This window comes from Chelonoidis abingdonii, chromosome 5, assembly GCF_003597395.2.
Source record: "Chelonoidis abingdonii isolate Lonesome George chromosome 5, CheloAbing_2.0, whole genome shotgun sequence".
Lineage (NCBI taxonomy): Eukaryota > Metazoa > Chordata > Testudines > Testudinidae > Chelonoidis > Chelonoidis abingdonii.
In genome coordinates, this window is record NC_133773.1 from 15,132,688 (window position 1) to 15,150,811 (window position 18,124).

Here is an 18,124-nt window from a genome sequence, read left to right on the forward strand (position 1 = left end):
TCAACATACACTCTCCCTGCATGGCGGTAGGAAGGGGAGCGAGCCATCATCTGCGCCAGGCCTGAGGGATTTTGCTGCTGAAGTGCAGCCAGTGTTTCCTGGGAGCTTTCCCGCTTTGGTGAGGGAGGTTGCAGGAAACCCTAGACCAATCTGAGCACTTGAGAAGGCCCTGGGTCTCCACAGAATAGGCGCAGAGTACGATCTCCATGCAGGCACTCAGTCAGCAGGGCAGGTGCAGGAGACACAGTGTCAGGCTTTCCCTCTTGTTGTACCCTTCATCACCACGCTGTAATCTGTCTGGGTGACTAGGGCACATGGAGAGTTTGACTGACTTGTCGGGGAAAAGAAGACCACCTCTGTGATTTGATCAGACAGCCTGAGGCACCTTTATTGAATTATACACCTGTGCACAGGCGGAGGCCAGCGTGTCCCCCTGCAAGGGTTAGGCTGACCTGCCTGTTACAAATGTTACTGAGCTTACTAACAGACTATAGGAAATAGGGAATTCCTTCTGCCAACAGCGGCAGAACCCAGGAATTTGGAGACTTCAATTGTTTTAAAGTTATTTAAAAAAAAACAAAAACACAAACTTTTCTCCGCAGCAGGGAGGAGCTCGGCTGCAACATGCATCAGAGGAGGCAGATGAAAAAATTCACAGGTTTCTCAGAAGTGGAGCCACTTCTCTACTGATTGACAAGTCTGGTCTGCCTCCACAGCTGCATAGAGAAACCTAATGTTGCAGATCTGTGGCCCTCACTACGAATAAAAATACCCTAATTAACAAATGCCTTTGGGAGTGAGGTTTGAGCAGAAACCACAGTTCCATTTGGTCAAGAGAGAGGAAGTCTCCCTCCCTTTGATACACAGAATGAAGCCACAAAGCTGATTGTATTGGTTTCAGGGCTGCACAAACATTTCAGTATTTTTGAGTGTGTTTCATAAAGAGGGGAGCCATATTACTGAGAACTATAATGACCAAGGCTTTTGCCAATACATGCTTGCCTTTATTTTACTTCCCCCATCACAGGGGCATTCCTCTCAGTCTCCGAGAGAGACATTTTCACCATAGCTTTGTCTAATGGAGTCATCATGATGTATTCCATCTGTTGACACCACATCACAGGAGACTTCCCAATTAATCTTTTCTTGCTCCCCATCCCTTAAGGCCAGCAAAACTTTCCTTCCCTAGGGAGAGTGCAGGATTTGCTGTATTCAGTCCCGGAAATATGCCAACGGGGGATATGAGGCAGAACAATCTGACTACTCCAAGTGTAGTAGTAGGATTTTATGTTTCTATTTTGTATAATTTAGAATAAAAGGATAAAGAATAATAATGTAGCATGTATTAAATGTACTGATGTACCATTTGACCATATCCTGCCAGCCACCCTTTCTGAAAGCAGAAAGGAATGGTCTAATGGGCCATTGGTAGATATACATCAGCCAGAATCTGTCTGGGCTGGTTTCAAGGCAGAAACAAACCTTTTAGGGTCACCACTTGGTTGTTGGTTTAGCACTTTACAATAAGTAAAAGAATGCAATGATTGTTTTTCTTTTGCATTGCAAATTGATGTTCCTGTTCAAAATACTGTGTGTAAATCAATTCTGTTTTGTGTGCGAATGATGAATGTGTGTAGGCCACTACCGAACCAGATGTTCTAGGGAGGAACTGAGGACAGACACAAGAGTGCCCGAAGATTACAACACGCCCCTATTGAAATGTCAGAGGAGGGCAGATTGACGACTTTAAAGATGAGACAGGCACCTATCAATGGCGACGAGATAGCTGTGATCAAAACCAGCATGGGGTAACTCCCTGAAAAACGTGATGAAAGAACAAGATAAAGGATGAAAAGGACAATGTAAAAAAAATAAGCACTCAAACAATTGATTACAGCAGGATGATGCAAAACTCATTGGCCCCAAAGAAGGAAAAATCACTATATAAACAGGGTGCCTCGCCATGAAATGTTGGGTTCATCCTGCCAAGACTTCCCCAGAGCATCGCGTCGGGACCAACAGAACCCGGCTCCTACCTACCCATGATCAACCTAGCTGGCCACTAGATTGATCCGGACTCTAGCCTGGTAACTATAACATCGACTGGTGGAATAGTGTGGTGGGTCTGATTGAGTGCATATGCTAATTGTTGTATTTCCAATAAATGCGGTGTACTGCTTTTTCCCCTGAAAAAGATCCCGTGTGCTTCTTATAAGCATAACACAAGGTCTGATACCACATGAGCCATCTGGTTGAGAAACAAATGTTTGATATCACTGGAAAGTTGGGACTCTGGTCCCGGCAGGTTGTAAGACGTCAGACCTTAAAAAAGAAAGAAAAAAAAAGTCACCATGTTAAAAGTTGCATTGACATTGGACTTTAAATACACCGCTACCTCGATATAAAGTCACCCGATATAACACGAATTTGGATATAATGCAGTAAAGCAGTGCTCCGGGGGTGGGGGGCTGCACACTCCGGTGGATCAAAGCAAGTTCAATATAACGCGGTAAGATTTTTTGGCTCCCAAGGACCGCGTGATATCGAGGTAGTGGTGTACTGCACTTTGGCTCTCCTGGTACTCCTTAGCCACCACATTAATAGCTAATCTCTCGAACAGGCAGAATATCACGAGGTGACTGCTGGGTCAAAAAGGAAGCAGGAGAAGCCCAGCAGCAATCAGAATAATGCATTTTATAAAAAGTCTGCTATCTAGTTACAGGTCAAGGCCAGAAAGTTCAAGCACTGGACTGGGACTCCAGGCTCCCTGTGACATCTGGGAAAAGTCAGTCACTTATTCCCTGCGCCTCGGTTCACTCTGCAGTTTAAATGAGGACCATACTGCCCTCCACAGCTCGCAGTCTAAGCAAAAGAAACAGTCCATCTCCATGTGCACGTGTCACAACGCATGTACCGCTGATCTCAGTACGGACCTTGAGGATCTACTGTAATAGCACAAATAGTCAAAACGCTTATGCTGGCGGGTGCTACTGCTTCTAGACTCTGTAAACTTCCAAAAGCACTGAACCTATATCAGTGAACTTAAAAAACGTTGCCACTGCTCGCACAGTGGCATCACTGTTGACGACAATAAGCCACTCTTCCCTCTAGCACTGTGAACAGGCGCTACTGAACCAGGATGGGGGACACTAGCTTTTTTGTCGCCTCAAGCACGGCGGGCAGTAGATCCTTGAGGCCCGTACTGAGATCAGTCTTCAGTGGCGTGCCTGCGGGAGGTCCGCCAGTCCTGCGGCTTCGGAATACCCTCCGCCGAATTGCCACTGAATCCGTGGGACCGGCGGACCTCCCGCAAGCGCTCCACTGAAGGCGGCCTGCCAGCTGCCCTCACAGCGACCGGCAGGCTGCCCCCCGTGGCTTGCCGCCCCAGGTACGTGCTTGGAGCGCTGGTGCCTGGAGCTGCCACTTTACAGAACAGTAACAAGAGATACTTCTGACTCCTAGCTTCTGATGTACACATGCTACACAGAAGCAGTGTACTGGATTGGTACTCTTCACAGTGGAAAGTGGAGGGACACACTTCACCTTTTAGCACCAGGAAACAGGATTTCTTGACAGAAGGAAGATGAACTGAAGACTTGCACTTGGTAGTGAGCCGCTGTGGCCTGCCAAGTGTGGTAGCGCACTTTAAAAAACGGCACCTTTGCAGATCTACTGCACGTGTGCATCACGGTAATATCTGATTGTGTCACTTTGTAACACTCATGTGTGTGTTAGTTTAGTATTTTAACCTGTCAGCACCACACAGCCAAACCAGCTACAAAGGGACCGAGCCGGATGCTCATCCTCTTTATGCTTCAATAGAATTCTCTAGTAAATCCCAATTCCAGGGCTAATCATTCACACCCACAGATACTCAAGAACTTGCAGCAACTTTAAGGGTTAACCTTTACACATGGAAGAACTGGACGTGGCTTTTGTATTAAAACCTGATTATTAGATACTAGACAGTCACATAATTAGACCTCTCATCTTTCATAAAGCATACAGCAGTCCAAAACCCACAGAATTAAATGGAGAAACTCTCATGGACTTCAACAGGTTTTGGATCAGACTCCGTTACCCAGGGAATCTGTCCGACCCATCCACAGTGTGGCCAGAAGCAGCCACTGACTTGTAAACACCTAGATGTACAATTTGATGCAGACCAGAAAGTAGCAAGAGTAAGGGCCATGTGGCAACATCCAGCTCCTTGCCCCCAACTCCTTTTGTGATACATACAACAATTCTCAAGAGTAGAAACAAAAACAGGACAGAAAATGCAGTTGCAAAACAGCCATTTATTGCCTACAGAGGGAAATAAAAGTACACGAGTGCAAAGAAAGAAACAAGCAGATATTTAGCCCTATACACATCATGTGTGATCAGTACCCAATTTCTGTAATGGAAGAAAAAGAAAAAAAAAAAAAAAAAAGGTATTTTGTCATCTGATTTGACAACAATAGTTCAAGGTTTTCAGCACCTCCTTTCTGAGCTGCCATAAGATTAAAAAGGCAAGACTGCTTAGTACAGTTACTGTCTTCATTTTATATTGTTCTCATTTTTTTGTAAAAGTAAAACCTCTCTCTTGCACATACATGTTGTACAGTATATATTGCGCAAAATACTTCCACTGAGCTGTGTAATTAAGAGTTCCCACCTCACTGACTGGTAAACTAACAAACAAAACGAAGAGCTGGTGATCTCTGTCCGACAGTCTCACAATAAAAGGTAGAATTATGAATGATGTGGAATTCAATGGACTGGTTCAGGGAAGTCAGTTGAAGCTACAGTTGCATGGCATTTTGTTTCTTTTAAAGAAACACTTTTTAAAATAAGAAAATTATTTGCATTTTTAAAAATTACTTCAATTTGGAGAGAAATAACTGATTGTTTTGGAGGAAGGTCAATAGTTTTACAATTATTTTGTGGGAAAAGTTGAATAAGCTTTTTTGCTCAGGTCTAAAAATCAACTGCTTTGCTTTTCAACCATTAGATGAAGATATTCATACACCCCCATGTAGTTTTAATGAGACACCTGAACTGCGTATGAAACAAAATTTAAAGGTTAGAGAATATTTTTCTGATGGAAATGTAATTGGCAGGATTCACAGTAAAGCAAATCCCCCTACGGATTCCCTCAGTTGGCACTTATTTAAGATTATGGTTAAGCAGGTTATATTTGATGCAAGAGGCCCATTTAATTTATGACTCGGTGTATTACCAGAAAGGAGAAAAACCAGAATCTAGTGGTGCATTTCTGAAAACTTTTCCAAAATCCAAGAATGTGTTGCATTAGGACAACTATACAGAATCTCAAAAGTGCACCTGTCTCCCCCTCCCCAGTACTCCTAGAAGCTGGTGTTTAAGAAATTTGCATTCAATGCAGACTATGAGCCTGACCTGGTTCCCATTGCAGTCAAGGCAAAACTCAAATAAGACCTCAATGGGAGCAGGATTGGCACTTAATTCATGTTTCCTTTGTGCAATAATGAGGCTGGTTCAAATGCAGAGCTGAGTCAGGATTCAGGAAAAGTTTGCTCAGTTTGAATTTATAAAATGAGAAAACTGTATTTTAACAGATTTGTACAGAAAAATTATAGCGCAGTTTCAGATTACCCAGACACAGTTCATGTACCTAGGAGCATTATACTCCCATTGTCTAGTTTTCAAAAACAAAACAAACAAACAAAGCCTGAGCTCATATCACCACTGATCCAGTCAAACTTATGAGTTTAGTGACTTACAGGCAAATTTTGAGAAGACTTTAATTGCTTGGAAAAACCATACTACACAATAATTAAAAATGGAAAACAAAGCCAGAATAATATCAACAATGTCACTTGTAAAGAGAGAGACCATGATTCTTTGCTTTAAAACAAATAGAAATACAGAGACAAAGAAGAACTTGGTGAATGTCTTACTCTTGGAAACAGTTTAACAAAAGGATGAGGCCAAGTAATATCAGAATCACTCCACCTTTCATTACTAAAACAGTGAAGGACTTTGCAAGCTAAACACACTGTAGTATGCTGAAAAGAGTCATATCACTTGGCGGGTTTTGCCATCAAAATTGTTCAAATACAAATACAAATATATTTCCTTAACTTCACACTTATTTTAGAATCTACAACAAGAACAGCTGTCCCTGAAGTATTCTATCTTCCAGCCAATCCAATCCAGCCAAGTTTACTTTGTATACCATGTTTTAAGATTTGCTAAGATGTTAGTGACTTTTCGAATCACTTTCAAAGACAAAACTTTATCATTTTTTCTCCCAGTGATTTTGAAATTAAATAAAGTCTGGTAAATATCAGTACAAAATGTCCTCACTACTACACAGGACAAAGATGCACCAGTTTAGAGTTCAGCATTTTAATATTCCCGCCAATCAGTTATAACAGTGCTTTGGGGTATATATGTAAAACTCATTTTAAAGTGTTTATAAACTTATGCAAGTTATTTCTATTTTGACACTTGGCATAAAGATTCCAGAAACATTTTGGGTTTTTTAAAGCTGTTAATATAGAAAATTTTACTGATTTTTTTTTTTTTTTTTTTTACTGTATTCTTGCAAAATATTTACCGATCTAACATGGAATGACTTTCACATTATGAATTTAGCAGACCCAGACCTTAACAGTGAACTTTTCACTGTTGCCAGTGTTCACCTAACTTATTCAGCTATTTTTAATAATCCTTTTAACATCCCCTCTCTCAGGTACTAACAAACTGAGTCATCTGTTCAACATCTATACAAGTAGTGATGATTAAATCTTCCCTACGTTGCTCTGCCAATACATCTCAATGGTGTTCTGGACAGACCACCTCTACAGGAAAAAGGAAGTAATCCAGTTGTTGCATGTATTCACCCGCTGATACTTCAGACTATCAATCCAGATGTTAAATTTTTAGCAAGGGTGGTGGTTATATAACCTGGACAATTGCAGTGAAATCCTTCCCCTACTGAAGTCAAATGTCAAAACTCTCATTGACTTCAGTGGTGCCAGCACTTCTCCTCCTAGCAGGCAACTCATTTTATGAATATTGTGTAAAAGCAATCACATCTGAAATGGTAATCCAGGTAAACAGCTTGCTATCCCATCACCAATCTCTCAAATGATGCTGTCCGGCTCCATGTTTTTAAAAGGATTGATTTTAGCTTAATGGCTTCCTACTGCAGACTGATAAAACAGATCAAGTACTTGATGGACCACTCAGGTTCCTAAGCGTATATGTACACAATACTCTGCAGTCTATTGAGTCATTCACACAATTCTAGGAGAGTTTTCTATTGTATTAAAACTTCAGAGGATCAAATCACAAAAAGAATAGAGAGAACACAAACTCATAAGAGTAAGGCGATTTAAACTTTAACACAAGCAGGACACATCACTTTCCTCACTTCGTCATGCTTAGACATCTTCTAACAGTGAGACATGCTCCAAGTATGTATGTTTCAACCTGTCATCTCCCAATATAGAAGATGATGTGTCATTCCAGAATGTAATCTTAAAATGTAACATTTCCTTGTTTTTGCAAAGTTAGATTTTTGTAAATAAAGAATATCTACATGGCAGTACAGAATAACTGATACTAGATTAACCATGTCAATATGTACAATACTCAAGCCATTAAAAAAACATTTATTTGAAGATTAATGACTACTACAACTTCCTTTTTAAATTTATATGAATTTGAGGCTATATCAAACTAACCTTTGTGATATTTAAATAGCAATCTAATCAGTATTGTTTGATTAGTATTTAAAAAACCCCTTCCATTCCTAAATCTTGTATGCCAAGTATCTTGCCAAACCAAGTTTTGATGCCGAAAGCCAAGAATTATAATAAAAATATAGTCGTTTCAGTTGCTGGGTTTAAATCTGATTTTGATATTAACTGCCCACACCTTCCTCTTCTCAATTTAATAGATTATGGAAAGAGTATTAATAATGCACTAGTGATTTAGAAATCTTTGAACGGATGTAAATGCCCCAAGGTTACCCACCATATTTCCCTCATATATTAGGTGTGACCAAAACTGAATAATCTTGAATTAAAACCAACTTTTATAGCTGTCTCCTCTCTATACTTCATACCTGTGATCTCCTCACCAAACTTAGTCCCTGTGGAATCAAGTGATATGAGCCTTTAATATCTTTTTATTTACTCCCTTGTGATTTAGGTCAAAGACTTCAGAACAAGGTGCTGAAAGTTAAGTTCCTAAAATCATGTTCGGACACCAAAATGCAACTGGCCTGAATTTTCAGAAAATGTGAAGTAAATGGGAGCTGCACGTCCTCAGCCCCTTGGAAAAACAGGCCACAGTAATTCCAGCATCGGGCCATGTCTCTGGAGAGAGGAAGCTTAACTCAAAATTACCCAGGATGGGAGATTTTCCAGACTCTCTCAGCATTGGCCTGACTCTGTCCCCACTGAAGTCAATGGTGAAACCCTGGGAACAGAGTTAGGCCAACCCTGGGGTAGGTGCTTTTGAAGATTTTAAGGGACTGAAGATTTTGGCTACGGTTTATAAACATAGAACAAGCAGCAGTCGTCGGAACCAATAAGAAAAAAGGTTTTGTATTTCTGCCAACTAGAAACAAGAGTGGCTTCAAACACACAGTAAGCTTATTGGTAAAAAGAAGTATTTTCTTGATGAATGCTAGAAACAGAAAGAAAGAAAAGTTTTGAACAAGGCAAATGGGAAGAAAAGCTGGTCTCAAAACCCATTGTGCCATACCTGACTTCAACGTGTGGTACACAAAACGTTCACACTCCTTACATCGAAATAATGAAACAAAAATATTCAGCTACATTGTACAAAAATTTTTTTATATACACACACAAAACCTCATATCTAACAGATTTACCATATCGAATTTTAAAAAGTTGCCTGTAGAACAGTGTTCGATTTTTTTCTCTGCTTCCTTTAGGCAGTGCTGTTGCTTAGAAGTTGTCACCAGGCACAATATTTTTAAAACAAAACCAACTAAGCAAGCAGCAGTATGTGAATTTGAACTTTTTTTCCTGTGACCAGTCCTGAGGATGCTGCAGTGTTCCCAGTGTTTAAAGCTATGAGACAAGCATCAGTGATGGAGAGAATAATTGTGTGTATTTTGTTGTACATTTATCTATTGTGAAATTAGTGATACCACTTTCCCAGATTCCTTTTCCCTGCCTGCTCCCTCTCCTAAAAGACACACACACCCTTTACAGGGTACTGAATTTTCAGTTTTCACAATCAGAAGAATCACAGCTGCAGAAAAGCTCGACTTCGAATGTGTAGGTTTTCTACTTAAAGCCATGAGTTTCCACTTTAGACACATATGGCAATTTACGTTGACTTCTGGATAATGTGCACACATTTTTTTTTTTATCTAAAGGTGTCATTCATCTTAAGTTTATTATTGACAGAGTTCCAGATTTTCTGTATTTTAAACAAAAACACGAAGGACAGCAGCATTTCTGATCACCGGAAATGGAAGCTCAATACAGATACTGCCCCTTCTGTTTAAAAAAAAAGAAAAAAAATGGCAATACAGAGCGGGGAGGGAAGGGGGGCAGGAGAGAACCACACACATGAAATTTGGATTATCATGCTCAGGTGTGTGGGCCAACTAAAACAAACAATACCCATTTCAACATAAAAGCTTTTGTGCAATGTCAATTACATTTTTTTTTTTTTTTTTTAAAGTAACAGGATAAAGGACATTTTGAAGAATGCATTTTGAAGCAGAGAAAACCCAATTAAACACCTTCCTGCAACAGAGTGCCTCAAATTAATTATGAATCAGAAGAAAATAAAACTTAAGCTGTTTCTGTTGCCCAATTTTTTTTATTTTCCCCCAACACTACAAAAGATTGTGGTTTTTTTTTTTAAATTTATTTATAAACAGGCTCCTCTGCAGTTCATATACAATCATAGGTGAACTTTAAATTCCATTTTATACAAACATCTCAAAAATATTGGGAGTGAAGTATGGTAGGAAATATTGCTCACATTGCTAGTTAACATGCGTGTATGAAAGGAGGAAAATGGTTTGTTAGTGCATATCTCCAGAGCAGAGAACCCACCCCTCCAAAAGAAAAACAAAAAAAGAATACAGTAGCTGATTACAAAAGGTAATGTCCACAAAATTAAGTTTTTCATGCTATTCTACTTTCCAGTACTATATGCTACTTATTTTTTCAATTTATCTGCATGCCTAGGCCTTGAACACTTGAGGTATATATAAAGAGATACCTGCACCTAGAGGAAAATCTTTAAAAGGTTTTTGGTTTTTTTTGTTTTTTTTAAATTGGTTGGTTGGGTTTTCTTGTGCTGCACAAAATTTTTTATTTATATCAAATTTTACTCAACTATAACAACTTCCAATTTTATATTGGATGACGGGTGATGCCTCCATTCCAAGGCACTTTTGAAAGGGAGTTGTGGTTTCATTGAACCAACTATTGCATCCCATCCCACCCCTAAACAAATACAGGGAACATTCTCTACTAGAGCCTGATTTTCTAAGAAAAGAACAATGACGAAGGAAATATATAATTAAAGAATGGTGGAACAAGCTAAACTATTAGTTTTGAAAGGCAGAAGATTGCTCCTTAGTATTTAAAACTAATTTACCAATTTAAATGTGACCCTTTCGAAATCTATGAATGAGACATAAATATAGGCTATTTATCTGTTTAAAAATTTCATTCACATACATGGAAAAATTCTTTTTTATTAAAAATATCACATTTTGAGACTAGAAACAGTAAAGTGCATGAAAAGTTTAAAATATAAATTCAAGAAAATCTTATAGCAGCAAAAAAGCAGAATAAAGAAAAACTTAAAAACACAGACACAACCTTTTCCTATTACGGTGCCATATATATATTTTTTTAAACATTAAGCAGCCGACCAATTTCTTTCAGAAAATTGCATTATGTTTACTGCCTCTTGAGGCACAACATTTTGAACTGGCCCCCTAGAGCATAAAAAGGAAGATTTGCAACACAGCTAATGAGTGTTAACAGTTGGGAATGAACCAGCAGCTTTTTAATTCAACCTTGATGGAAAACAAAAACAAAGTATTAAAAGCATACGATGGCTATTTGGCAACTAGGGTCAGGAAAAATAATCCAAGGAATGATTATGGCTACCACTCTCCCCACCCCCCCCACAAAAAAGCACCTAGACAGCTATTTAACCTTCACTTTGGAGATAGAAGTGAGATCATTTCCAGAGGGTTTTTTTTCCTGTACCTTAGCTTAACCAGCACCTCCAATCCAAAGTTTTATCATTTTTGCAATTTAACATTAGAAACAAGAACCTACAGATTGAGTTGGAACATATTTGCTCTTCCAGAACTCATCAATAAGAAAACTTGCAGCTGATTTTTTGAGTGCAATTTCTTAATGTTATGCTTCTAAAGCCTGTTCCCAACCTACGTTGCAGAAGTTTCCCATCATGGTTTGTCAAAGTAGGGAGATTTCTCTGTTAGATTTCTCTCAAAACAGGCCATCCATTTGAATTCCTGAATCTCTTAACCAAAAAAAGAGCTCCAAGAAAGTTATCACCAAGTCTGCCAACCAAGAGTTCTATGTGGCATTAAATGCTCAGGTCCAAATTCTCTGATGGCATAATTCCATTGTAGTCAATAGAGTTGCACCAGGAGATGATTTAGCCCCTCAATATGTATATGCAACCATTTTTGGTTTTCCAGTATTAGCTAGATGTGGGGTGAGGGCTATATTGTTAATAATTTACAGTTAAATATTAAGTGCTTTGCTAATGTGCAAAATTAATTTTGGATGCAGAACCCAGATCTCCATTTTGAGTTCAGTAAAATAGTATTTCTAATTATTCTCCCTTACAATTGAAACAGATTGAAGTGTTGTATTTAGCAGTTTATTTTTGTTTTTTTTTTAAAAAAAAGGAGGGTTTGTTGTGCTGTGATTTGGAAGAAAGCATTAATTTTAAATAGATTACGATGCAAGCTGTGAATCTGATTTGCCCATTTTATAAACACAGCTTCCTAATGAAAGAACAAGCTTACCAGTTTAAAAATTAAATTAAAATCCTGGAAAGGGAATAATACTTTGGTTCCAGCCCTAGTGCCAAATGATACCAACATGCACCAAAATGTGCAAAATCTCATATCAAAACACACAATGAAAGGAGCTTGAAGAAGCAGCTTAAGGTTGGCCATACTTCACTCCTACATACTTTGATTTACAACTGTACAGGTCCATAACAACAGGTCCCACCCCTCAAAGGGGCAGGGCTCCACTACCTCCTGTTAGGTAGGTGTACACCGTTGACAAGAGGCAGGAGCGGAGGATGGAGTTCGAGCTGTGTTAACAGTGAGAAGTGGTCTGAAGGGATGTGAGGGTGTGGACACCCAGTGATGTTGTTCTCAACCAGCCACTGAGGATCTAAAGGCCCCAGGACACCAAGCACGTTCATATGAGTGTTGGAATAGAAAATGTAGTCAATCACACCCTACAGGGAGAGAGAAACACATTCCGTTAAAACAAGGACACTCACAAGTTATAGTTTAACATTTTCCTAAGATGTATTTGGCACAGCTGCACACACTTGCTAGCTCCCACTCCCTGATGTTAAAAGCATGTTTTTACAATTCACAGGATGTGCAATGTGGCCAAATTAGTGCTGTCTTTCTAAATATCTTTACTTTATTTTAATTGTGCATTGCCGGTCAATGAACATATTTTACATTTAATTTACTTTAAAATATATTATCTGTGCATAATTTTAGTATTTAAATAGCTCCTCACTGGACGTGAATGGACAAATTTCCCTTTTTATGGTTGCTACTGTTTTGCTGGAGACAATTTTCTGAAGGCTGCATTAACAGGGCGGAAGCACACTTGGCTACATTTTGATGACTTACTTTGCAAAGCTATTGATAAGATGAAGTAACTCAATCTGAAGTTTTTTTTACATGAGCTCAGAATTTCCAGACTATTGCAAAATGGAGCAAACACTGACTAGACATCCTGAAGAACAGTTTTTCCTGTCCTCGATATGACAGTTTTTTGGGGAACCACCTTAACCCCTGCACCTGTGAGGCTGGGTAGAGGAAGTATTCCCTCTTCCTCATCATAAAGACATGGAGCTTAAGCTACAGTCAAAGTCTTAGGTCTGGTCTACACTGGGGAGGGGAAGATCTAAGTTATGCAACTTCAGCTACGTTGTTCAGGTAGCTGAAGTCAACATACTTAGATCTACTTACCACAGTGTCTTCACTGCAGTAAGTTGATGGCTGACGCTCTCCCGTCGACTCTGCCTGTACCTCTCGCCCTGGTGGAGTACCAGAGTTGATGGGAGAGCGCTGCTGCAACCCCTGCTGGACCGATTGCTGCCCGTCGATCCAGCGGGAAATGTAGACAAGCCCTTAGATGCCAACTATGCACATTCAGAAGCAATTTTTTCAATCCTCTAGAAATGTACTGTCCCTCTATCATCATTATACTGTTTCTTAACCGACATACCTGAACATCTCACAAAAGAAGTCGATTCAAGTAGTAATAGCTAAGCCTCCAAAGAACAGTGACCATAATATAATTAAGTTTAACAACCTAAGGGGAAGGATGGTACCAAAACGCAAACAAACACAGTGACACTAAACTTTAGAAAAAAGAGAGAAGGCAATAAAATGAAGGGACTAGTCAAAAAGGCTGCAAAATCAGAAGTAAAGAAAACCAAATCCTTAGATTTGTGTTTTGGATGTTCCATAAGGAGAGAACAGTCTCAAAAGGCAGTGCTGAACAAGAAGAGAAGCAGAAAGATGAGTGGTAAGCCAGCATGGCTCGACAGCAAGCTCCAAGAGATTATTCAAGATAGGTAGATGTCTTGAAATTTGGAAACCTACACCTAGTAAAGAATTAAAAGAAGCATAACTACAGTAGGCAATAGGCAAGAAGGAAATTTAGAGGGATTAGATGGAATTCAAAGAGCAAATAGTTAAAAAGGCATAACAATAAGAAATTCTGTAAAAATATCAGAAGCAGGAAGCCTGTGCAACAAACAATCAATCACAAGTTGCTGGATCACCAGATTATAGAGTGCAATTAAGATAAGGAAATCAGTGAGAAGCTAAAATGATTTATTTGTATCAGTGTTCACCACCAGACATGTTGGTGAGATACCTGTTCCAAACCTGCTCTTTGTTGGTCATAAAAATGAGGTACTAGCAGAGATTGAGCTGTCAGAAAAAGAGATGCTGGTGCAAACTGTGTCTTATAACACAAGAACAAGCAAATTTTCAATTAAATTAAAAGGTGGTAAATTCAAAGCCTGTAAAATAAAGTACTTTTTCACACAACATGTAATTAGACTCTGAAACAAACTGCCCACAGAATATCACTGAGGTCAGTAACTTGGCTTGATTCAGGAAGAGACTGGACATTTATACGGATAACAAGAACATCCAGAGTTATAACAGTCAATGCTAAAAAAAATTCTGGAAGGGGTTTTTAGACTCATGCTTCAGGGATTAAGCCCACCTTTAAGTATTTGAGATTAGGATAACACCTAATGCTGGAGGGGCAGATTATCCCACATCTGCCTGCTACAAGGCTCTTACACCTTCCTCTGAAGCACCTAATGCTGGGCACTCTCACAGATAGGACAGACGACTAGATGGACCTTGGGTCTGATCCAGCATGGTAATTCCCACAGTAAAATTCAGTCCATGAGAAATTAAATTCAGTAGATCACCCCTTACTTTGAAATCAAAGGTGTAATTGGTGTAAGGCATCAAGTTGTTTTCATAGGCGCTCTTGAGCTGGAAGCCATGCGTGATTCTTCCTTCAGAAGCCCCGTTTTTTCCACTGCCGCTGAAGTTCATGAGACACTCATTGTAACGCAGCTCTTTGAAGTCCTTATGGTTGTCAGCTACTATGCCATTGCTTAAGTACTCCACAACACCTGTTTGCAAAACAAAGATGCAATTAGTGGATCTATTTAATTACTGAACACAACATGCATAGTATTTAAATACCTTAGGTTAAGAACCACGTTGAAAGATCATGGTCTCCAAATAGGCGCAGACATATATAGAGAGAGCAGCCAGTTTTTTCTTTTTTAAGTCTCCTTTAGTGAGGTCTGACTTCCTGAGTGCATCTATATAATGAAAGGGCTCACCGCCTTCTTTGACAGCATAAGCATTTCAAAACCCTGAGCACAATAAGAATACTAACCGTACGGTAGCAGCCAGCACTAAGAGTAAGTTTTCTTGTATTTCTCTCCTCGATTACAGAGTTAAATAGCAGAAGTACTCCAGTATGTCCATCTCAAGTTTCTGCCCTCATTTTATTTTGTCAGCTTTTCACCCAGAGGGCAATAAACCATGAACTCCGAATTCCTAAATATTAAACATTCCTCAATCTCTTAGTCCAAAACAGGTATACCACACTTCTGCTACATAATAACTACTACTACTATATTAAACTTGAGTTAAAATATATCAACCCTAGATCTTTTTATGCTTTTTTTTATTATACTCAATATTTACCAAATCTTGCACATGACAAATACTTAGAGTGCTAACAACATACTGAAAAGTATTTGATATTTGCTCAAATAGAGGAGTTATATTAACTCTTTTGGGAATTTTGAACCACAACTGGATTTTATGAAGGAAGTTTTCCACAATTATAATTATGATATACTGGCATACCATACAAATGTCAGGTGGAAGGCTGACTCAAACATTCTAATAAAAATCAAAAGTGAAAAAAGACAATAGTAAAAGTGATGAACCATTTCTAAATACCTGAATCGGGCAGTGAGTTAAGATCCGCACACAGCACCAGAGGGATAGAATTAGGATCTGCTGTTGGACTGCCAGGCCTGATGGAGGCTTTCTCAAGGACATTTTTCAGTTCTGAGACAAACATCATAGTCTGAATGAGTTTTACATCTGAGTATTCAGGGTCCCAATGCATGTGGGCATTTGCCACAATAAGCAGTTGTTTGTCCACAGCGTGAAGTGGCTTCATACCTGGATTAAAAGTTTTTATTCAGAAGTCAATTAGGTGAATGTACTCAATTCCACCTTGTTGCAAATGATAATGCAAAATTTCTGCCACTCCTGTATCAGCTACAAATGTAGATAAATAGAAAAGAAATACTCCTACTTTCACAACTGGAAAAAAAGGTAAGTCTAGCAACAAATTAAATAAAGCTTTATCCCACACTATACATTTCATTTCACATTAACTTTATTTGGTTACAGGTCTCATAATACGAGCTTCTGAATATATGAGACAAATGGTGACTGGAAGGACTATTAACTGTTTAATTTGAGAGAATTAGAACAACTCTTTCTAAAGGTACTAAAAAAAGGATACTAAATTAAGTGTCAACTACAATTCATGCCCTGTCTTCCAAACACTGGTACAACTATGTGAATTACTCACAACAGCAGATAAAAGCTCAAACAACAGCAGTGACAAAATTACTTACCTATTTAGCAGTGCAATAACCACTGCTGTGTTGTATACCACCACTTGTGAGAGCACAGACTGTCTATGGAATACACTGCTTGGGAACTGTGTACCTTTGGCAACTCACCTCTATTGCTAGCATCAGAATTGCACATTCCCCCTCAACGGGATAAATTGTCAGACCTACTGCTACCCTGAAAAATTATCAATCCCGAACTATTAGAGGGGAACCACATGAATTTTGGGTTCTCTTAAAATAAAATAAAATTGAAGCATAGAAAGCCACCTAAAATTCCTCGCCATTCAGTGTTTTAACATAGGAATGCAGAAGTTTTTCAGACTGGTTTCTACCAATTGGTATAGCAATTTGTTGGCAAAGAAAAGGCCAAGCTCCTGGTTAAGGTCGTGCAGTAAGAGTTTTATTGCTGAAACAGTACAGCTAGGGCTTTTACTTCCCTAAGAACTCAGACTGCAGACTAGATAGGAGATGAAGTTAAAAGACTCTTCCTGCATTGCAATTAGAGACTGCCTACTAATTTCTGGGCTATACAAAAAAGGCCACAAAATTCAAAGGTGACAAAAAAAAAAAAAAAGAGTCGTGATTCTTTGAATGACATTTGAGAGACATCACTAATTAATCATCCTTTATTAAAACACTGTTTGATAACCAGTTAGGAACATCAGCACTGCCACAGAGATGCCGTGAAGGATTAAATGAAGAGGAAAGAGACAAAAGGATGAAAAGCTGAACAGCACTAACAGTTATTGGGAGAGAGGTCTGCACTCCTGCCTGGGGCAAAGTAAAGTAAAATCAAAGTAGGGGAGAATGACAGTCTTGAGTAGAATACCAAATGCCTGATGCTCCTTGTGTCATATCTAATGTCAGAGTGATCAAGAAATTTCCCCACTTTATAAGAGCTTTCATCAAAGTAGTCTACCGAACAGTGCTCCGTTGCAAACATTTGGCCAAGAATCTTATATGCAGTAATATCTTACATGACTAGTCTACAGAGGAGCAATTCGCTTATAAAAACAAAATTACATCTGAACAAATACTGCTATTATCAATACACAGGATAGCAGTAGTGGTTATACTGACCTGCTCCAAATAATTCTTTGTGCACCTCTAACACCACAGCAACTCCAATGTTGTCCTTTGTCATCACTCTGTTTAACATGGCTTCTGATCCTTCAGAGTTAGCCATTGCCACCTGGTTAAACTCCACTGTGTGCTTCTGCACCAATGTAAATCTGGAACAAAAAAAAAAACACCAATGTAAAAAGTAAAGACAAAACACACAGCAAATATGGACAGCATTCTCCATAAGTAGGCAGTTGCATTAAAAACATTTTAAAGTTCACCATAAACATCCAATTTACTATTCTCTGTATAGTTCTCAAAGGTGCCAAATGAGATCGGGGCCTATTGACTCACTCACACTCAGATACTCTAAAAGACTGTTCTTGCCCTCAAAAGCATACAACCTAAAAAAGGCCACGGGAAAATGAAGGACGGATGAGGTAAAATATATGCAATTTATTTTCAGAGGTTTGTTTTGGTTTAACTATAGCTAGGAAAGTTGACTATATGTAGGGTCAGATAGACAATTATATGATGGCTCTGATTTCTTATAGGTATCATGGTAGAGATGTGCTGAAGATTG

The 18,124-nt window shown here is 39.0% G+C and overlaps 1 protein-coding gene across 2 annotated transcripts in view; it reads right to left on the reverse strand.

Annotated features, from left to right (window-relative positions):
* Positions 1-4,278: 4,278 nt before the first annotated feature.
* The window catches only part of CNOT6L (CCR4-NOT transcription complex subunit 6 like), a 65,299-nt gene continuing 51,453 nt past the window's right edge, over positions 4,279-18,124 (reverse strand). For both annotated transcript variants that reach the window (XM_075066088.1, XM_032784483.1), the window contains 4 exons: positions 17,560-17,711; positions 15,788-16,015; positions 14,738-14,940; positions 4,279-12,489 (listed from right to left, as the gene is read on the reverse strand). In XM_075066088.1, the coding sequence (XP_074922189.1) occupies positions 12,277-12,489; positions 14,738-14,940; positions 15,788-16,015; positions 17,560-17,711 (796 nt within the window). In that variant the 3' untranslated portion in view covers positions 4,279-12,276. The remainder of the gene's footprint in view (positions 12,490-14,737; positions 14,941-15,787; positions 16,016-17,559; positions 17,712-18,124) is intronic.